The sequence below is a fragment of the Arabidopsis lyrata genome, assembly GCF_000004255.2.
Source record: "Arabidopsis lyrata subsp. lyrata unplaced genomic scaffold ARALYscaffold_6, whole genome shotgun sequence".
In the NCBI taxonomy this organism is placed as follows: Eukaryota; Viridiplantae; Streptophyta; class Magnoliopsida; order Brassicales; family Brassicaceae; genus Arabidopsis; species Arabidopsis lyrata.
Window position 1 is genome coordinate 18,331,892 of NW_003302550.1, and position 21,988 is coordinate 18,353,879.

At 34.5% G+C, this 21,988-nt stretch overlaps 4 protein-coding genes across 6 annotated transcripts; 2 read left to right on the forward strand and 2 right to left on the reverse strand.

Moving 5' to 3' along the window:
* Positions 1 to 8,563: 8,563 nt before the first annotated feature.
* On the forward strand, positions 8,564 to 11,390 carry LOC9308459 (WAT1-related protein At4g08300). The gene is made up of 7 exons (XM_021021817.1): positions 8,564 to 8,876; positions 8,988 to 9,050; positions 9,722 to 9,838; positions 9,963 to 10,212; positions 10,470 to 10,628; positions 10,736 to 10,887; positions 10,982 to 11,390. The coding sequence occupies exons 1-7, from the start codon at positions 8,674 to 8,676 to the stop codon at positions 11,154 to 11,156; spliced, it is 1,119 nt and encodes a 372-aa protein (XP_020877476.1). The 5' UTR covers positions 8,564 to 8,673; the 3' UTR covers positions 11,157 to 11,390.
* A 548-nt stretch (positions 11,391 to 11,938) lies between these two features.
* Positions 11,939 to 15,166, reverse strand: LOC9308460 (DNA ligase 1). Of its 2 annotated transcripts, XM_021021806.1 has the most exons (10): positions 14,954 to 15,166; positions 14,134 to 14,239; positions 13,976 to 14,027; positions 13,717 to 13,918; positions 13,461 to 13,566; positions 13,064 to 13,378; positions 12,887 to 12,963; positions 12,681 to 12,805; positions 12,252 to 12,536; positions 11,939 to 12,168 (listed from the first exon to the last, which is right to left on the reverse strand). In XM_021021806.1, the coding sequence occupies exons 1-10, from the start codon at positions 15,100 to 15,102 to the stop codon at positions 12,140 to 12,142; spliced, it is 1,446 nt and encodes a 481-aa protein (XP_020877465.1). In that variant the 5' UTR covers positions 15,103 to 15,166; the 3' UTR covers positions 11,939 to 12,139. The 2 variants fall into 2 exon arrangements, with proteins under 2 accessions (XP_020877465.1, XP_002874528.1); XM_002874482.2 differs by having other exon boundaries at positions 13,717 to 14,027.
* A 660-nt stretch (positions 15,167 to 15,826) lies between these two features.
* Positions 15,827 to 18,371, forward strand: LOC110227485 (small glutamine-rich tetratricopeptide repeat-containing protein). Of its 2 annotated transcripts, none has more exons than XM_021021810.1 (9): positions 15,827 to 15,986; positions 16,094 to 16,369; positions 16,469 to 16,605; positions 16,695 to 16,761; positions 16,993 to 17,092; positions 17,248 to 17,411; positions 17,566 to 17,612; positions 17,702 to 17,752; positions 17,841 to 18,371. In XM_021021810.1, the coding sequence occupies exons 1-9, from the start codon at positions 15,914 to 15,916 to the stop codon at positions 18,216 to 18,218; spliced, it is 1,293 nt and encodes a 430-aa protein (XP_020877469.1). In that variant the 5' UTR covers positions 15,827 to 15,913; the 3' UTR covers positions 18,219 to 18,371. The 2 variants fall into 2 exon arrangements, with proteins under 2 accessions (XP_020877469.1, XP_020877470.1); XM_021021811.1 differs by having other exon boundaries at positions 15,856 to 15,986; positions 17,844 to 18,371.
* On the reverse strand, positions 18,332 to 19,723 carry LOC9310596 (uncharacterized protein At4g08330, chloroplastic). The gene is made up of 2 exons (XM_021021862.1): positions 19,391 to 19,723; positions 18,332 to 19,002 (listed from the first exon to the last, which is right to left on the reverse strand). Exons 1-2 carry the CDS (start codon positions 19,495 to 19,497, stop codon positions 18,624 to 18,626), a joined length of 486 nt encoding a protein of 161 aa, XP_020877521.1. The 5' UTR covers positions 19,498 to 19,723; the 3' UTR covers positions 18,332 to 18,623.
* Positions 19,724 to 21,988: the final 2,265 nt, after the last annotated feature.

Sequence of the window (21,988 nt, forward strand, 5' to 3'; positions counted from 1 at the left end):
AAAGACCAAGGATACAGTCTTTGTACCACCACCTTACAAACCATCGCTTCTATTCCCTGGTCGATTCAAGAAAGTGCTTATTAAGAAGTATCAAGCTCTCCTGGAAAAACAACTGAAAGACCTTGAAGTTACTATGCCTCTAGTGGACTGTCTTGCACTAATACCAGATTCCCACAAGTATGTGAAGGATATGATCAAAGAGAGGATTAAAGAAGTTCAAGGAAAGGTGGTGTTGAGTCATGAGTGCAGTGCAATCATCCAAACGAAGATTATTCCCAAGAAATTGGGAGATCTTGGTTCGTTTACCTTACTTTGCTCTCTAGGTCCTTTAGCCTTCAGTTACTGCCTTTATGATCTAGGTGCTTCTATAAGTCTCATGCCTCTCTCCGTGGCCAAGAGACTAGGTTTCAGCAAGTATAAATCTTGCAACATCTCCTTGATCCTGGCTAATAGGTCTATCAGACTACCTCATGGGTTATTAGAAGATTTTCCTATTAAGATTGGAAATGTTGAAGTCCCCACAGACTTCATAGTGCTAGAAATGGATGATGAACCAAAAGATCCTTTAATCTTAGGAAGGCCCTTCTTAGCTACAGCCGAAGCAGTCATAGATGTTAAGAAAGGGAAGATTGATCTTAATCTTGGAAAAGATTTTATGATGAAGTTTTACATCAATGATGCTATGAAGAAACCTACAATAGATGGACATACCTTCTTGGTTGAGGAAATGGATCGGCCAGCTGATGAACTGCTAGAACAGCTTGCGGATGAAGATCACCTTCAAACTGCTTTGACCAAGAGTGGTAAAGCTAGGTATCTCCCTTGTGAGACCTTGAGATCTGGAAACTCATCAGACTCATGCAAGGCAACAACGGGGTCAGATGTCATTAAGGGTTTCATTGCGTCAGAAACAAATAGTATGGCAGCAAATGAAGCAAGCTCGACCCATACTCGACCTACTGACTTGACCGTCTACTCGAGTAAGCCTTTAACTCGCCCAGAGAAGCTAGAGTCTCGCAATTTTGCATCAGATTATTGGTTAAAACTCAAGGAGAGGTCTGAATGGCAGGACAAAGCCATAAGGGAGCTAACAAACACTGTGAGAGAACTGAAGGATCAAATCAAGGAGCTCCATGGGAAAGCAAATCAAGTCCCACTCAATGTGAAGGACGTCCCAAATGATGAAGATTTGGCTCTGGTTAACAAAGAAATAAGTGAATTTACATCGGAATGGTCTATGAATGAAGGCTATCCAGATGATCAAAAAGAAGCTTACGTTGAAGAAAGAGCCATTGAGTACGCAGTTGCAGACCTGTCAAGAGAGCATGCTGAGTTTGATAATCCATCTACTAAGGATGAAGAGGAGACCTCATTTCATCTCTACAAACCTCCCTAAGCCTCATGAGTGTGAGAAGTCAAGCTTAGTAACTTAAAACAAGCTCACTTGGGAGGAAGTCCCATGTCTATCTTGTACAAATTTTTATTTTTATTTTTCTTGTTGTTTTTGATGCATTTGTTAGTATCTTCAGGAGATAAGTGTAAAGAGCTGAGTGAAGTGAAGCAGTATACTCGACCACAGAACAGATCACTCGACCGCGATGCTGGCCGCAGTAGGAGAAACGTGGTCGAGTACCCACGCGGAGCTGAAGCCACAACTGAGCAGGGAGATTCTTCAATGGCCTGGCAGGAATCACAAGCGGGCATTGATGATCACCTCCGCTCCTTCTTCCAATGAGGTAAGTACCTCACTTCACCAATGTTTAATACCATCCCCTGTTTTTGTTTTTGATTTTGTTATGTGTTTTGTCCTGAGTACTCTCTTCCAAATTTGGTCACACAGAGGACTGTGTGATTTAAATTTGGGGGAGGGCTCAGAAAGTGTGTGAACTGATGAGTCTTTTCTTTTCTTATTTTCAAATTTTTGCATTGTACATAATCTTGAGTCTGCATTCATCTAAGGCATAGAAAAACCATAAAAATTTGAAAGTTTTCTGAAAATGTATTCCAGAAAAACAGAGTGTTCATGTAGTTGCATTACATTTAGGATAGAGTCTAGAGCGTTTCATTTAGGATTGCTGCATATGCATAGGGGACAATGAGGATATAACCTTGTAAGCATGTTGATTTACTGAATAAACTCAATGCCCTCGTTACTAGTTGCCTGATGCATTTGAATGACTTTGAAGTAAAACCGCACCATGATTTATAGAAACCACTCGATCGCATGTCATGACATCTTTTCCTGTCAATTTGAACCTTGTAAGCATGTGAGGCCTATTTCAGGATTGAGCTTGGTAGAACCTGTTAGGTTTGAGCCGACAAGAGTAGTATCTCATATAGTTCCAATCCGCGTTTTCGGACTTGGTTGGACTAGATGGGAACTTATTCGGGGATTGAGATTGAGTGTGAAAAGAAAAAAACGGGTTAGAGTCTTTTGGAGAAGGAAGCTGAAAATCATATTCAGGTCTAGTGAATGTTTGGGAAGTACAGAATTGTTAAGTTATGCTCTAAAAAAAAAAAAAAAAAAAAAAAAAAGAAAAGATGGCAACAAAAACAGAAAAGATTATAAGAGCCATAAGAGTTTAAGAAAAACCAATTCACTAGACTAGACTCATAGAGTATAAGAAAGTTTCTCCTTAAGAACAAGAGCCAAAGAAAAGAAAAGACAGATTGATCCAAGGAAAAATCGAAATATGCCTTTAGTGCAAAAGGGTAGACTTAGGATCATCAATGGGTTTAGAAATAGGACTATCTACTTGTTATTCACGGTTATTGTCATTGGGTAGATGGGGTGTTATTCTTGTATGCATAGGTTGGCACTTACCTTTAACATTCTTCTAAAGCTCAGTCTATTCTTATTGAGAGTCCCCTATTATTAAAATCTGAACCACCTTAAAGGGACCATCTTTGTCTCATAACCTGTCCTTAGCCAAACGAGTTCACTAACGATGCACAGCTTGATTCATGTTTTTGAACTTAATGAATGTTAAAGGGATTGGTTGATTTTGACGCATTATGCAATTGACTGTGGGTTTGTATCATAACAGAGCATGGCTAAAGTTTTTAAGTAGAAGTTGTTCACCTCGCATCTTAGAACTATTAACTTGGACATTGAGCTTAATTACTTCATCACATGTTTTGGTTCTGAGTCCCCAACTTCAAACCTCTCCTCCCGCTTATGTTTTCTTGTGTGCTTGAGGGCAAACAAAGACTAAGTTTGGGGGAGTTGATATGTCTATAAATTACATGATTTAGGCATTCATTCTTCATCACTTTGTCATTGTTTCAACCATATTTCATCTCATTAGTAGTCGTTTTAGTGTGTTTTGCATACTTAGGACGGTTTTGCATTAGAATTGCATGTGCATTGCATATTTGGTTGTTTTCAGGTACTTTGGATGCTTTTGGAGTTCAAACAGAGGAGAAACAGAACAGAAATTCGGAACGCTCAATCACTCCTTCAGCCAAAGCACTCGATCGTAACCTCGGAGCCCTGACAGAGCAAAGCACTCGATCGCAACCCCAGAAGCTGTTATGAAGGGCAAAACCACTCGATCACAACCTGGAGCAATTTCAGAAGAAACCACTCGATCGCAAGATCGAGCAGAAGCTGTCATGGAGGACATATCACTCGATCGCAGGGTCGCTGGACCCTTCCATCTCGTCTTCACTACAGACCACTCGATCGCAAGACGGAGTTCCCGAAGCCCAGTTTGATCAGTTTCACTCGATCACAGGGAAGCCCATTTCAGCCCATCAGATGCTCGATCGCAGAGTCTCGATGTGAAGACCACTATCTCGAACTTTCCTTATTTAACTTTTTTTCGCTTATATAAGCAGCCTTTAAGGGTTTTCCCTAGGGCATCCAGTCTTTATTTTCAGTTTTTACCTAGACTTGTTTTCGTAGCCGCAGTGTGTTCTTTCTGCGACTTTGTATTTGCTTTCAAGTATTTTATAATTCAGTTTTCGTTTCAGTCTTTATCATTTCCTGTTATCATGTTTTCAATCGTTTCATTGCTATTGTTTTTTATTATGTCTGAGTAGTGAATTGTATTTCTGAGGATTGGATAGAGTAGTCGTGGTTGCCTTAGTCCCTTTAGATGGTTGAGTTTAGATTGTTTGAATCCCTTCTGGATTAGTTGCGCTTATTGCTTGTTCCTTTCTGATCAACTGGAAAATGAATCCAGACATTCCCGCACCCAAAAGGTGTTTGATGGAATGTCTGATCCACTAATTCCAGAGATACTCGTCTCTATCCCAAGGTATTGGCCGTTTAGAGCGGATATTGGGTTTAACAAGTTGATTCGATATTGCCTGCTTAGTTAGAGATCGCTAATGGTGATTAGGTCTGTATCTAGCTATGCTTGAGAATTTCTATCACGGTGGTGAATTGATTTTCTTTTGAACTTGTTGTCAATGGATAGCTTCTGTGAAGTTTTGTCAACCGTCTAAATAGATTAAGGAGACCACGCTATTCGATTACCCTGTCCTTAGGAATCTCTCATCTATTTGATTGCCTGTTATCTTACCTGCTTTGTTATTCTACTTCCTGCTATTGCTAGTTTGCATTCCAGTTTCATTTCATTTCTATTATTTCGCATTAGGACTGTTAGAAAACCACAACTCTCTGCTTGGCTTGACTTAGTGAATTCTCATCATATCTCATCTGTTTGCATCACACAAGATTGGATTGACACCCTATAGTACTACAACGACATGATAGTGCTTTAGGATTAATTGACCTAAAAATCTATTATCACTGATTTTACTAATTATTTTATTAATGGTATAAAGAACAAAAAAGTGTTACAAATATATTTTATTAGTAATTTTTTGATTATTAATGATCAAACTATTTTATTTTATCTTTTAGTTTATAAAAAAAATATTATTGATAGTATGAGTATTCGAAAAGTTATTCTAGTTTTTTGAAAATTTTCAGCAAAGATCAAATGAATAAACATGTTTTATCTAAAAATCCAAAAAAAAACTCAGTCACACGTGACACAAAAAAAAAAACCAGCAACACAAAAAAAGAAAATTCTCCACTTTTCCACAAGAATTCGGCTACATACAAGTCACCATTTACAGCCAATATGATAGTGTTACAATTTTCCAACAAAATTTTCTCCTTTCTCCTTTCCTTTCTTTGGATCTTCTTCTCTAATTTTTCAGACCTTCAATCTTTTTATTCTAATTCTAATTCTAATTCTACATCACTTTATATGGTTGTACTTATCAGTAATCAAATCAAAACACTTGTTAACAAACTTTTTTCTCTATCTCCCAAAACACTTAAAACATTTTTTGAAAAAAAGTAATTCTTAAGAACCTCTAATAATTCTACCATTGGAGGGGAAAAAATAAAAAGTTATTAATGAGGTTCTTAACTTTGAATTATAGAAATTTTATAAGAAAATTATTGGTAAAAATCCCATGAAGGAGACTACCATTAGAGATGTTCTTAGGACTCTACCATTAGACAATAAAAAATTTAAAGACTTAACACAAACTTTTAATTTTAAAATTGTCAAAATTTCTAATTACAAATTTTTAAGAATCCTTTTTAAGGACTCTACCATTGGACTTGCTTTAACTTCTCTTGTTAATTATGCATTGATGACTGATTTGATTGATAGCTGAAATTCTGAGCTCACTTATCAACGTTTTTTAATGCTTTCACTTTTCTCATTATTTATTTCTTCTTCTATTTTTTTATTGGGCCATATACATAGTTTATTCATTTTTTTCTATTGTTCTCCTGATTTCCATTTAATTTTGTTTGTAACACAAATTTTTTAAATGATAAAAAATTGGCTCAAAAATAATTTTGTTTTGACGGCGAACATGCACATGCTTTTAGTAGACGTGAAAAAAAAATAGAAAATAAGGATGTTTTAATGTGGTATGGTAGTCTTTATATATATGACAATAAAAGTTACGAGACAAACAGAAAATTTTGATCGTGAGATTTGTACATATGCAAATGCCAACCCATCTCATCGAGGTAATCTAGATTTGAAGAGTCTCTCCAAATCTTGAGGCTAAATCCATAAAAAATTGTCCCAATCAAAACGTAACTCAAGTCAAGGTTGGAGACACTTCAAAACCTAGATTAGTGCATGCTAACAGAAAGAGTGGCAAAAATACATGTGAGACTGAAGGATTCAGCAACACAATCCTAAATTGAAGTGTGGAAGGCATTCAAAGAGAAGAGAGTGCGATTGTTAAGTTGGCGCGATCAGCACCGCAACACGAACACGGATTTCCGATATTCTCATGTTTAATATTCATGATTTTTGGTCACTCATCCCAAAAAGCCAAACAAAGTGTTTATTCTTCTTTGAGTTTCACTTCTGTGTAAAATGAATTTGGAGTGTGTCTTCGTACTTGCTTCACTAACCATATATAGTTGTACTCAAATGGTTCACTAACCATAGTTGTGATTCCAGCTTTGACGTGGGTTTTAGCAATTCAATATCCTAAAAAGTATTTTTTTTTTCTTGAATATAATTTAACATTTTATTCAAAAAAAAAAAAAATTCAATATCCTAACTTAACTGTGTAACAACTATTTTTCTTTAAGTTTTAACAGTTCTATCCTTCTTAAAATTTGTGTTTGGTTAATGCTAAGAACTAAATAAATGGATGTCTTGCATGCGCTTAAAAGAAAACAGATTTTGGAATTATGTATGAGGAGTCAGAGATATTTTAAACCAATTCCTGGATAATTGAAGCAGGCAGATATATTTTTATTCTATGACATCCAATAAAATCCTTAGTTATGTTCCTTCAATCAAGTTTAGTGCGAGATTAAGTGGAATTAATTACGTCACGTTAGAGCACTGAGACAAGACATCCTTTGGTGATCAATGAGGAAAAACCCAACTTCTAGATATGAAAAGATATAAATAGGAAATCAACAAAACATGCCCTTCGAATAAATAAATTTAAATGTGCAGGATAATGCATTATCATTGCCAAGAGGTCCACTTGAGTTATCCATTTCTTTCTTTCCTTTGGTTTTTGTTATTCGAAGATTTGTTTTTTTCTTTCTCTTTACTAATATGCATATCATTTAAACATACTTTAATCTAGCAGCATATTGAGGAAAGATGATTCTGATTCGAAACATATATTAGGTCTGGTATTTCATCACTAATGGATAAGGGTATCTGATCTTAGTTTAGTTCAAATAAAAAGGGAATTAATGTTATATAGAAAATAATATTTATATCCAATGACAAAAAGTTGGATGTAAAATTAAAAATATAGAAATGCAAACATAGTATAATTAATTGTTGATCTACTTCTAGACACGCTTGGATAGAAAAAACTTTTGTTAATTTGTTACGGAACTAATGATTCTCCGTAATGGGGAGATTAGGATTTAAAATTTGGATTAAGATTTTCATAACAATTTGGAATTATGAAATATTGTTTTGTCTTATTTCCATTTACTTAAATTTGTTTTTCCTGCAGATTGTTGTTTGCCTATTTTCCCAAATTTTGTAATTAACGTAACTGACTCAAGAAAAAGAAAAAAAAAAGAATCACTTAATTATTCTCTACAATCTAAGAAAATAACAAATATATAAAAAATCAAGAAATTAACATGAGTGTAGGAAACACATTTCGATTACAAATGAAATCTGAACTTGAACAAAGAGCAAAGTAAGGCAGGAAGAGTAAGACATAACTAATGTGATTTTGAGTTTAAGTGTGGATAAGTTTAACTTCTAAGGTACTTCTAAACCCATAAGGGTAATTAAAGACAAGTTACATGGCCGTGTTCATGTTCAAGGGTTGGGTGGTTGTCTAGCTAGACAAACTAGATTTCTTAGACTTTAGACCACTCATCCGCAAGTGTCTTCCATATCGAATTATATTGTCAAGTGACATGGCATTCAGAAGGCACAAACTAAAGGTGGCATTAGCCATCGAGATTTTCTTTGACCTTTGTTATAGTTGAGACCGAAATACAATCAGTCTAAGGGACCTTAAAAGTTGAATCAAATGTTTTGTGTTACACAAGTGATTCCTCTAACCTAAGTTACACGTGGTGTTAAGATTCATCTAATAACGTACATATTGCATTAAGTGATTTGCCAAATGATAATTTTTTTTCCCAAACATTGCTTTTTGTAATATTTTTATTAATAGATATTAGAGGAAAGTTAACTTCACTCATTGCATAAGACATAATTGGGAGAAAGACAGAGAGAGAGAGTCAGAATTGTACAAAATGGCAATAGAGAAGATCATATGGAAGAAAATGTTATTTTAACCATTTTATTACGATCATAAAACCATTTAATTTCGCGCACATATTCTTAAAATTATTTTAACAAAAAAAAAATCTCTTAAAATTATTATATTTCCATTTAGCAAAATTTCCCATACACATATATATGTACCTTTTTTTTGTTACTCATATCTTTCCATTATAATATTCGAGAAGATACGTGGACGTATTATTGAGCCAACAAAATAATGCTATTTTTCTTTTAAATCTAACTTTTGATGACTATAAAAAGAACCATTTGCCATTTGGTTTTGTATGCTCAAACAAGTAACTCTTAGTCGTTCACGAAACATATCGTATTTAGAGAGAGAAACAAAACAATATATATAGAATCATAATAAGTCTTAACTCTCAAACCAAGGAAGAAAATGAAAGGAGGAGAAAAACAATGTGGGAAGATGGATAAATTGAAGCCAATAATAGCAATCATATCACTCCAATTTGGATATGCAGGCATGTACATCATTACTATGGTCTCCTTCAAGCATGGCATGAACCATTGGATCCTTGCTACTTACCGTCATGTCGTCGCCACAATTGTCATAGCTCCTTTTGCTCTCATTCTCGAGAGGTATGTATACATCATGATGTGTATGCATGGTTTGGTTATATTATCTAAAGCCATGGTGGCTATATAGATATGTAAGTGTCTCAATACTATACTTTATCGCTTTTTTTTCAGGAAAGTAAGGCCTAAGATGACATGGCCATTGTTCCTTAGGATTCTTGCCCTCGGATTCCTAGAGTAAGCTCCGTATACATAAATCGTATCCCCTTTTCATGTGTATATAATAGTATATATATTTATATATATATGCAAACACACTCACATATATATATATATATATATAAATAATTAAGTGAGACGTTTATATCTACTACACATAATTTTTTGCTTTGCATTTCAAGTATTAAAGGGTTTTGAGGAACAAAGGTGAATGAAAAAAATGAGACGTTTGATACACTTTCCTTGATAAAATATGTGTTGTTAATAAAATTTATAATATTTGTTGTGAGCTAGTTGTGTAACATTGAAAAATTTATGCTATATTTAGAAACAAAACTTATTTTTGTGCTATTTATGAAAATTGCTCTTTTAATAAAGCTTTTTCATATAGATGAATCCTTAAATTATATAAAGGTCAAATACACCATATAAAAAATGTTATATTGGTCGAATCAACATGAAAAGATTGTAGTCGTTTAGAAAAAAAAAATTCTAGTAGTGAATATTCTTGATTAGATCATTACCCATTGCCGTCTTCTCATAGCTATGCGTTTTACTTTATCTTTTAACTTGAAGAGAATGCTAATTAAAAAAGAAAGAATATGATTGGTTAAGCAGAAAATGATGCAAAATTAAAGCATATGATTAGATATAATTAATAAATTTGTAAATGTTGGTTGTCTATTCAGACCACTTTTGGACCAGAACTTGTACTACATAGGAATGAAAGCCACGTCAGCAACGTATAGTTCTGCCTTTGTTAATGCACTTCCCGCAATTACTTTCATAATGGCCGTCATTTTCAGGTAATTTTGCTTTTAACCAATCAAATAATCATTTTCTGAATTTTTTTACTTCCATTCTTATAATATTTACTAGCAAACGCAAATTTTATTATCATTAATTTAAAATTTTGCTTAATTTTATTAGGATAGAAACTGTAAACTTGAAGAAGACACGAAGTCTTGCAAAAGTGATTGGAACAGCAATAACTGTGGGAGGAGCTATGGTTATGACGTTGTATAAAGGTCCAGCCATTGAGCTCTTTAAGAGTGCTCATACCTCTTTACACGGCGGCTCCTCAGGTAGCTCCTCCGAGACCACTGATCAGAATTGGGTTACCGGAACTCTAGCTGTTATGGGTAGTATCACAGCTTGGGCAGGTTTCTTTATTTTACAAGTAAGCAAAGATTAGTTACTTATATTCCAAATTGGTGTGTTTACATTAGTGTGTTGTGTTTCCATACTTTTATAAATATTCTAAATTTCTAATCACTATAACATAACAAAGAGTGGTACCAAATCCCTATTTTGACTACAAAGTGACAATAGAAAAAAAAAAGAACTATAGTTCGCAAATTAGTCTATGCTTTAAGATAAGATTTTACATGGTAGTAGTGTATTTTGAAGATTGAAAAATTTTGTTTAATTTTTTAGTCGTTCACGTTGAAAAAATTTCCGGCGGAGCTGTCACTAGTGATGTGGATTTGCGCCATGGGAACGGTCTTAAACACCATCGCTTCGCTCATAATGGTGCGTGATGCGAGCGCATGGAAAGTCGGTATGGATTCGGGCACACTTGCAGCTGTTTACTCCGTAAGTTTTCACCGTTTACTAGCTATTAAACCAATCTAATTATAATCACACTAGTAACAATTGTTGTATTACTATGTTAATTAATCGAATGATCGATTAAATATCAGGGAGTTGTTTGTTCGGGTATGGCGTATTACATACAAAGCATTGTTATTAGGGAACGAGGCCCGGTTTTTACGACATCATTTAGTCCTATGTGCATGATCATCACTGCTTTCCTCGGCGTGTTAGTTTTGGCTGAAAAGATTCACCTTGGAAGGTAAATATACATTATGTAATTAATGATCTTTTATCATCTACAACTTACTACATACAATATGTAACTAATTAGTTGTTTAATTTTGTAAATGCAGTATAATCGGGGCGATTTTCATCGTCTTTGGGCTATATAGCGTGGTGTGGGGAAAAGCTAAGGACGAAGTGATTTCCGCCGAAGAGAAAATAGGATTGCAAGAGCTGCCAATAACCAACAACATGTCGACAAAAACGGAGGGTGGTGGTATTCCCAGTGCAGTAGACAAAACCTAAGTGTAACCTCAATTAAAGGAAATTTTTGAAGACCAAATTTCCAAGAAGGGAAATTTGTTTATCTTTCTTGTTTGTTTTATGTTGTTTACATTTTCAAGTTGTCTGTGTTAACTATTAGATTAAACTATATCATCAATGTTGTATATTTTCTGTAATTGTGGAATATCACGGAAATTGAGGAAATCTCAATTTGGTAAATTTACAAAACATATAACTAGTTTAATTTGAAAGAAATGTATATCGTTAGACGTCAAATATAAGCTTATTGTTGACAAGTATTATCTTTCAAAGCCTATGACAGTGAAACATGAAAAAGTAATGTAAAAGTTTTTACAGTATAGATATGAATCAATTCAAGCACATTCTGAGTTGCGTCTAAGCAAGGGTTGAGAAAGTTACTAAAGTTTTTGAAGGAACTTCAAGTGTAAAAAGATCAAAGTATAACTTAGGCCGTGTTCGGAGGAGAGTCGCCAGCGACCATCTCAGCGACAGATCAAAACGACGGTGGCGGCGGCCATCAATAAAGCAAAACGACGACAGGTGCACCAAAAGGTTGATGACGGAGATCTCGCTGGGGAGAGAAAAATGTGTCGCAGAGAGACAGAGTAGTCGCTGGAATTTCAAGCGACAAGTGCGGCAACTCATTCAACACTAACGGCGACATTTTTTAACAGGGGCAGCGACTCTTTTGTACGGTTACGTCTCTGTCGGTGTCTATTTTCTTGTCGCAATCGCTCATTGAGCGACTCCAAAAAGAACAGGGCCTAACCAAACAGTAAAACTGACAAATCATATCCATTCTAAACTTTAGATGAAACCTAATTTAGTGTTATATAATGCAAGTCTTAAAATTCATATCCTAATGTCATGATTATGATTAACACATTAAAAAGTACAAAATATCACCACTCTACAACAGTACATAGAGAAGCTAAGCTACATTGTTCCTGCGACAAAGCTAAGCACAACCAACGATCTTACAATTACTCGCTTTCCTCTTCACCACCATCCTCTGCATCCAAACCAAAAAGTTTTAAGACATATTCTGCTGAAATTTAATGTAAATGATTTAAAGGAAACGAAAAAGATTCGCACCAGTGTTTGGTTCTCCTTCGTTTTGACTTCCCTCTCCGCCATCTTTGTTACCTCCCTCGTCTTCTTCTTCGTCTTCATCTTCTTCTACTACTACTTCTTCATCCTCATCCTCCTCATTCTCAGAATCTTCTGATTCATCGCTCTCGCTTTCTTCTGCTTTTATCGGCTTTGGAGGAGGTACAAAACTTGCAGTGGATCTTCTCCTCGAACTCGACACAATGTTGCTTGTATCTATACCCTCGAGCTCCTTTGTTCTTTCTTTTCTTTTTTTGACTTCCTTGATCTCTGTCACCAGGTAAAATCATATAGATTGTCAATAGTTTTAAACATCAACAATTTCATTTATCTACATATTTTTCGCTCTAGAATATTTTGAAGGTGTCTACGCTTTCCTAAAGGTAGATGAAACTTCTTAAATGTAAACATTACCTTTCTCTGAAGGATTTGCAGACAACCCTTCTTTGGCGAGTAACTCCTTAAGTTCTTTTATCAGAGTTTCCTCGCGCTTCTCCTCAGGAGCCTGCTTGGCTTTCCTGTAAACCGATGGAGAAATACTGCCAAGAAAGACAACAAATCAAGGGCCTGGAGTATGAACCAACAAAGCTTTTAAAGATCTACCGGGTTTGATTAAGAACCTCATTCCACAAGATTTGATGATCGATTTAAGATGCTCAACACGCTTCCCGTAGCCAGTCGTTGGAGTTTCCTGTTTCTGCGGTTAAAAGATATTCGAAGAACAGAAACAAAAACGATGTAAATTGTGCAGTTTTAATAAGATTTGAGATAGGAACTACAAAAAAAAGCTGCTATACCTTCACAGATTTTTCTGAAGATGATGCCTTTTCTCCTGCATCACTGTCGCTCTGTGAATCTGTTTGTTTTGTCTTCTTTGCAGATGCAAGTTTCTCCTTTTCACGTTTCCGCTTTCCGGTTCCCTCTGACTTTGACGATTTTCTTTTCTCAGCCGTCTTCTTCTTTTTTACAGTGACTTCCTTGTCGTCGTCACCATCTGAATCAGACATTTCTTCACTGTCTGAATTTTTAGCTGGTGTGCTCTTGACCTTCTTGGTTACAGTTTTCCTCTGAGCCTTAGTTGACGATTTTGTAGCTTCAAGAGCTTGTAGTATCTAATTAGACAAGAAAAGTTATAAGAAGACTGTGCCTTTCAGTTATAACTTGTAAGATACATAGCTAATTATAATTACTCACTTCATCTAGTTCTCCATTAATGAATTTCTTGTAGGGGTCAAGAGAGTACTTCTCTAATTTAAGATCTTGCTCCAAAAGTCGACGAAGTAAGCCCATTGTAATTTTCCTGAAACAAACCAAGCGATTTTAAACCAAGAAAACTTCATTTGCCAAAATCATTGAAGATAGCAAACTAAACATATCGAAAAACATCTCATAATGGTTAAAATATGGCATTTGAGAAAGGACGTTAGAAACAAAGACAGATTCGACTTACTCTGAATTAGCCTTAATATAAGAAGCCCTTTTACGAAGGGCTTTTTTTATATCACTCTGCAGGACCTCTTTGCTGTCCTCATCCTTTGTTTGCTCAGCTACAGATTGGGATGTGTTTTCTTCTGTCAGAAGTCCCATCACAGGAGAATCCTCCGTTTTCTCATCATCACCAGTCGTATCTTCCTTAACATCTTTTTTCTCCTTGTGCTCTTTAGATAACTTTGCTACTTCTTTCACTGGAGTAACAGTATCTTTCTTCTCAGTTTCTTGAGAATTTTCTGAAGTTTCATCATTCTCAGCACCTTCTAAGCACTGTTATCACCAAGAAAACATATCGAGGCCTATTTAGTCAGCTGCGAATAGTTACATATTTTCTCTATTTCATGCAAAATTTGGCATTAACTATAGCAAAGGATACCTTAAGCAAATGTTGTTTAACAAAGCTCTTATGCGCATCCAAAGCATGTTTCTCCAATTTCAGATCCTCCTCCAGCAACCTCCGCACACCCTCAAAGGTGAAGTTGCTGCAAAAAGCAAAGTTCAGACTTCAGATGATTCTGCTTTCCATAAATCTTTCTCGAAATTTTCTGACAATTATCAGAATCCTTTAAACCATAAATTGGAGATAGCATCAATCTTCAGCCATTCCTTTCGATGCAAACCTTAATCTCATATACTAAATGAAACCGAACCATTACAGCTCTCATTTCTCCACAAAATCAAACTTTAATCCACCAAACCAATCTTATACAAACCAAGCCTACCATGGACAGTGAATACTACTCGAACATCGCAATTTACAGACTTAGATTTATCATTTTCTTTGTTTAAACCATATTTCACCAAGTTCAACAAACATCAGTGACCACAAAACCTAGTTTCTCCATCCAACTCTAAATCATCACCAAACGAATCTTGTAAAAACCTAGCCTACCAAAGACACTAAATTTCTACTCAAACATCTCAATTCAAATACCTATAATTCTCATTTTCTTCGTTTCAACAATATTTCACCAAAAACCCTAGTTTCTCCACAAAATCCAACTCTAAATCATCACCAAACCAATCTTATACAAACCTAACATAGCATAGACACTGAATGCTACTCAAACATCTCAATTCACAAACCTAGACTTCCATTTCTTCGTTTCAACAATATTTCACCAAATTCAACAAACAACACTGATAAATTCCATGAAATCGAAGCTTAGAGAGATGAAGAAAACTACAATTCTTACTCTGCTTTATCTCTGAGGTAGGTTACTCGAGACTGCATAGCCGCGAGAATCTGAGACTCGATAGCTGTTGTTGTTGCCTCGCCGTCCTTCGAATCAATCTTGTCGCCGGAGATCTCCATAGCCGAAGTCGTCGTCGAGTCGCCAGACATTTCTCTCAGAAGAACCTAAGTCCGATGGAGAAAATTCACATTTACCTCTCTCAGTGTGAATCGTCCGATGTAGAAGATAATAGTCAATTTTTGTTTTTCTGTAGAAGTCAAAGGGTATATTTGTAAATTCCGAACTTGCAAAAATTGACTGCTGGATATTCCAGTTTTCTGGTCGATTCGGCTAAAGATTTTTCGGATTTCGGGTAGATAGCTTTAGAATCCGCTTAAGAACCGAAAGATTTTTGGTTCGAATCGGTTCAGGAATATTAGAGCTCGATTAGTTCTCAAAATTTAATTGAAACCGACATAAAACCAAAACATATGTTGGTTTGGTTTATGGACTTCAATTACATGAAAAAAATCGAATAATTACCTTAATATGTTGAATACATATCTAAAAAATTCTAGTTACCCAACAAAAAAACCCCGAAACAGAAATATCCGAAAAAATCATGTGTATGTATTGTTTTGGGTTTTATGATTATCCATTTGAGTTTCGTCTTTTTTGGGAATTTGTTCTTATTTCAGGTTTTTTCAATGTATCAGAATCTATCCGAACCAAACTAAAAACCAAAAAATGTATGATTTAAGATCTGTTCAGGTAATAGTGGCTATTCAACACCAAACCGAACCAGACTTTTCGGGTCGGTTGGGATCGGTTTTTCTTTTATTTTATTTTGCAAATATTGCAGTATATTTGTTTGTTAATCAGCTTAATATAACTCTGTATCCAAACAGGGTTTTCAATTGGCTCCTTCAACAACACTCAAATCGCAGAGAAGAAGAATCCAGATTCTTCTCTTTCTCTTCAATGGCGAAACTTACGACGGACTCTCCTCTCTGCCGGCAAATTGTCAGTTCTTTCTTAGATTTTCTAAATTCCGGTAATCACCAATCACTTTTACGTGATCGATTCTCATTTTCATATCAGGGTTTGATTTAGACGTGATATTTAGGGTTTTAATCTTCTATGTATTTGTTGTTCTTGTAGTTGAGGTTGCTCAAGGTGTTGATGAAGAAGGTCTTGAGGTTGCTAGAGAATGTTTAGGAGAAGCTTTTAAAGTTAATTCAGATTCTTCGAGAGATGATAGCTTGAAACCCATTTCACTTGTTAATTTGTTCACTTCATTGGACAAAAATGAACCTCAAGAAACCATACGACCACCACCACCTGTTGTTGCTACTCAGGATCCTAGTTCCTCCTCTGGTCCTGACTTTTCGGGTTCTCATGACTCCGTTGATACGAGTAAAGAACCTGTTTTTACTGGTGAGTAATGGTTTGTTTAGTGTTCGTTGGACCAATGTGAGCGTTGGATAGTGTAATGGAACTTGTTCTGATTTATGTTGTGGATTATGAGACTTGTAGGGACTTCTAGAGATGAACTCTTTGGTCAACTCTTTGGTGCGCTTGAGAAAGTACGGTATTTCAGGAATACACCTGACGGAGATGATGATCCTGCTCAGCTGGAAAAATCTACTAGGATATTTCATGATGCTGTCAATGTAGGTTTGATTTCGTTGTTGACTTCATTGAAGGTTTACTTCTTCTATTGGTAATGAGTTTGGTAATAAGTTTTGTATCTGTATATCAGGAAATGGAAAAGTCTGGATGCCAGACGTTTGATGTGAAAACCTTGGCAGAAACACTCAAGTGCCAAGGTACTTGTGATTGCTTGTGTTATCATGTTAATGAGTAATATTATTGTCATACTGAAACTATTGTGATTTCACTTTACAAATGAATTTGGGACTTGTCTTGTCCATTTGTTCGAAATCGTTGGAACCTTTTCCTTATTCTTTAGTTGTTCTCTCAAGCCTATGTTAGAATGAGATCGATAAAAGTCTGTTTTGGGTCCTTGTTACCTCTATGTGACATTCGCTGCCTTTCAGGTAACAAGGCTATGCAGTCCAATCTTTATCTGGAGGCAATCGAGCTGTATTCTTTTGCAATTGCACTGACGGATAAGAACGCTGTTTTCTACTGCAACAGGTGAGTGATAAGTCTTCAACTTGATTTATCTAGAAACTGAAAGTTGTAGCTCTTTGGTGGTGTGCTTCCTGCATAATCTAATTTTGATGTGCTTAGATATTTTTTTTTCACTTGTCCCATGATCTACTTAATTTTGAAGAATAATCATTTATCAGGGCCGCTGCATATACCCAGATCAACATGTGCTCAGAAGCAATTAAGGACTGTCTTAAATCCATTGAGATTGATCCAAATTATAGTAAGGCATACAGTCGTCTTGGGTTAGCATATTATGCTCAAGGAAAGTATGCCGAGGCTATCGAGAAAGGGTTTAAGAAAGGTATGTATGTATTCGTAGAATTAATCGGAACTTCTTTGTTAAGTTAGCATATTCCTTTCGTAGGATTGATTGCTTTAGAAAAAGGCTAGAACATTGCTTCTCCAAGTTAGCTAGCATTTATTCTGTCTAACCTTTTTCATCACACTCATGGCAGCTTTGCAGTTGGATCCGCATAACGAATCTGTTAAAGAAAATATCAGGGTCGGGTATTTTTGATACATTTCTCCTTTTTAATATGATCATTATGTAACTTACATGAGAGTCTGATATTGACATGTTGTGAAACACAGGTGGCTGAACAAAAAATAAGAGAAGAACAACAACGACAGAGACGCAGTCAGGTAGTTACACGTCTGACTCTGAGTCATCTCATGGATTACAAAATAAGACAGAAACCAAAGGAACTAATATTTTGTGGTTTTGGGACAGCAGAACACGAGCACGGGTTACACTCAAGAACCGGAGATGGGAGGAGGCCAGGGAATACCATCTCAGTTCTCGATGCCTTTAAACCCCGATTTGATGAGCATGTTCATGAACATGGCGGGAAACACATTCCCAGGAAATCATTCTCGCAGTAATGAGGGAGGAGCAGGAGGAGATGGTAACAGAAATGGTGCGGATGAGCCTGAGATTCGTGTAGGCGGAAATATCAACATAGATCTCGGAGGCACAGAGCAAATGCCGGAAGATTTATCAGGTGCATTACGATCAATGATGCAGATGTTTGGAGGATCAATGGGAGGCACCGGTAACAATAATACTCATGATACTAATGGTGCACAAGGAAGACCATCTGGGAATTAACCTTGGAATCATTGTTTTATTGGTTTGTGAGTTTGTGCTACAAAAACTTTGTTAGGTTTTGAATTTGAACATGTAGTGAAGTAACATATTATAAAATGATGATGGGAGACTAATAGCTTCTTGTTGATAAAACCTTTTGCATTACACTTGAAATACAGTATTTGGATGGTGGTACACAGTTTTTCGTAAATAAAATTGGTAAACACCAATGATGAATTTGAGCAAGTGAAAGTACCCATAAACATATAGGCAAATTGTTACTACTACTATACAACTGAAAAGCCAAACCAACCTTATCAAAACAGTACCAAGCCGATAACAAACACTTCATCGAAGATCTAAACTAGAAACTCTGAAGAAGATGTAGAGTATCGGCGGGTATATACACAGTAGTAGAAGAGGCACTCACAGCAAAGCGACCGCAGAAGAGGGTTGAAGCGAACGGATCCTGATATCATACTTTGTAACACTACCAATTCTAGGCGATGTCGGATCGGAGTTTTGTGTTACAAGCGCGTACTCAGGAGCCTTCTCTTGAGAAGCATTGCCGATATAATTATTACATTTACGACAGAGAAGCTTAGTTCTGTGTCTAAATAAACCCCAAGAGTATCTAGAGAAGTGAGGCATGCATTGGAACTCATCGACCTGACTGAATCTACCCTCGTCGATGTTGAAGAAGGAAATGATCCCACTCTTCATGGATTTACCGTACTTCGATCCGATGGTTGATGTGATTCGATTAGTAGAGCTCAGGTTTAGTTCATACCCACAAGATCCACAACTACAAGAAAGTTCAAAGACATTTGTTCGGTCTGAGTTATTATCTAAAAAGAACAACAATCACAATCATAAACCAATTCAAAATCAACAATTCAAATCAGATTGATTTATCTAAATATGTAAACATCAAAATTCTCAAAATCTTCCAAAGAAGAAAGATTAATCTTTTCACACTTACAAAGAAAAAGGGTTTCTGTCTGAATGCAGATTTTTACTAAGTTCAGTAAAAAATAAGAACCCTTGCTTCATTTTTTTACTACGATTTCAGGAGATAAATATACCAAAGCTTTTCTGATCTAAATATAAGTAATTCGAAATCAAGAATCAAAACCCTAAATCAAGATTCAGTAAAAGAATCAAATCAAAATTGATGTGTAAGCAATAGATACCTGTAATTGACATGTCTCATGGAAGAAGATGAAGAGAAAGACGGAGAATGGAATTGGTTTCCACCAAAACGGTCGGCGTTAACACCCACCGACGCCGATCTTTCCATCGTCGCCGAGATCAATAAGTAACCGCCTCAAATGGTAATAATTTATCGATTTGGGATCGAAGAGAGGACAAGTTTGGATTAGGTTGATGAAGAAGAACGTGTCCCAATCGATTCGGATGACTTTGAGTACTTCAATGTCGTGGTCACAGGTTCTAGTAACGATCGAATTCGAAGCAGTAATAAGAGATCGCTTTGGTTTTTTTTTTTTTGTTTGTAACTAATGTCATTCTTTTTTATTAGTTTCAAATGCATTTATGACCTAGTATGTTTTTGACTTTTGACTGCTGACATGGACTTTCTTTATGGATTTTTCAATATTTCTGCCAATTCCTAAAAATATTTGGTAATTCTATACTATTAATTGGGAAGTACATTTTGGAACTAACCTTATTTTTTGTAAGTTATTACATTGGAATATCATTAGAGAAAAAATTTTAAAGAGTAAATTAATTCAGCTCATTAAGGATAAACAAGTAAAATACTAATTTATACCATTTAATTAATTTAATTAAATTATAAAACTAGAATATATTATTAATTAAAAAAAGAATGACCAATCAAAATGAACATATAAGATTTGATATCTAATTTACCATATTAATTTGTTATTAATCATTATACTTCACCTCTCATCTTTATATGATTATATTTATATGAAACAAATAAATCATCATATCATCCATATAATAAAAAAAAAGTAAAAAACAATTTCGCATATGCTAAGATTTGAATTTTTAAAAACGAATATAAATTGTTCAATCTATGAAGAAAACAATTAAACGGGTCAAAAATTCAGACTTGAGTAATATATTTCTTTTATACAAAAATAAATTCAACAAAAATTTTGACTGAGTAACAGGTCAGAATTTGAATATTTATATTCAATTTCATACATTTACTTTTTTGAAATGTATAATTTATCTATTACAATAAATTTTTTAAATATTTTAATCTGCAACATTTAAAATTAGTTTTAATTGATATTTTTAAAGAATATCATCAATACTTAATACTTCAAAAAGTTAAAAATTATAGGGAATATGCACAAAATAGCCAAATTTTTGAAGATAATTAAGAAAATAGTCTTATGCTACAGTAACTTGTCGGGATCATGTCGGGAAGCACATGTAATTACGTACATGCCCTTTATAACATGTTTTTTTCTCGAATTACATGTGATAGAATAATATCTCTTTTTATCATATTATTTTCTCGTATTACACGTTATTTATAAAGAGCACATGGTATTTCTTGAAAAAAATACTCTATTCAGTTTAATATCTCTCTCTATCATGTTATTTTGTAGTAATACACTTTTTTTATTATGATCACATGTGATTTCTTTAAAAAAAATTCTTATTTTCTAGTAATTCACGGTTTTTATTAAGATCACATGTTATTTCTTTTAAAAAAAGATTCTATTCAAGTTTAATTTTTCCATAACAATGTTTTTTAAAAAAAAAAAACACTACGTAGCAATGTTTTTTCTTAAAAATTCACTACGTTTTTTGAAATAGTATGTCTTTTAGTTAAATATAACACGTGAAATTTAGATCTTACGTGCTATTTTGGAAAATCTCACGAAACAATCTCGCCTACTGTTGATCTCAAAACAAACGGAGGATAGTTTTGTTATTTCACATCCTCTGACAACGTGGGTCCATCGCTGTTTTCCGACGAAAAGCTTTCTCTCTGCTAGTTTCCTAATTTATGTGTTTTATTTGGCTATTCACAAATACTACCCAAAATTATAAATATTCTAATTTTATTATTTTAAAACAATTATTTATAAAAATATTTATAATAGGCGGCGGGTTTAATATAATGTATTATATGATGAAATAAGTTATAATCCTTATAACTATTTGAATATTTATATTTAATTTCATATAATTTATTTTTTAAAGTCATAATTTTATATACTACAATAAAAAATTTAAATATTTTAATTTGGAACATTAAAAAATAGTTTAGAACATTTAAATAAGGTTTGATATCTTTAAATATTTGAAAATTTGATTCTACAAGCAATTTTGGAATTAACGAATAATAGATTGTGCACATAATATTTTCATTGGGATTTTAAAATCAAGATATAAACTCCATGCACGGTTGATTTTGGTATTATTATATACTAAATATATGTTCATAACATATTTGATTATGCGAATAATTGTTAAATTCCGTAATTAGACCATCTCCAATTCCTATCTCTATATTTTCCTCTATTTTAGAGGATATTTTACTACAATGTATGCCTCTAAAATAGAGGAGAAAGACAATGTATGCATGTATATATAGAGTAATTTAATGTATCTCCTCTATTTTAAAAGAAAATCTATTTTATAGGCATACATTTGAGCAAAAACTCTTCTAAAATAGAATTCCTCTAAAATAGAGAGAAATATAAAGATAGACATTGGAAATGCTCTTGGCTCAAACAAATCTCTATTTCAACAACCAAAAAATTATAAATTGAAAAAAAATTCCT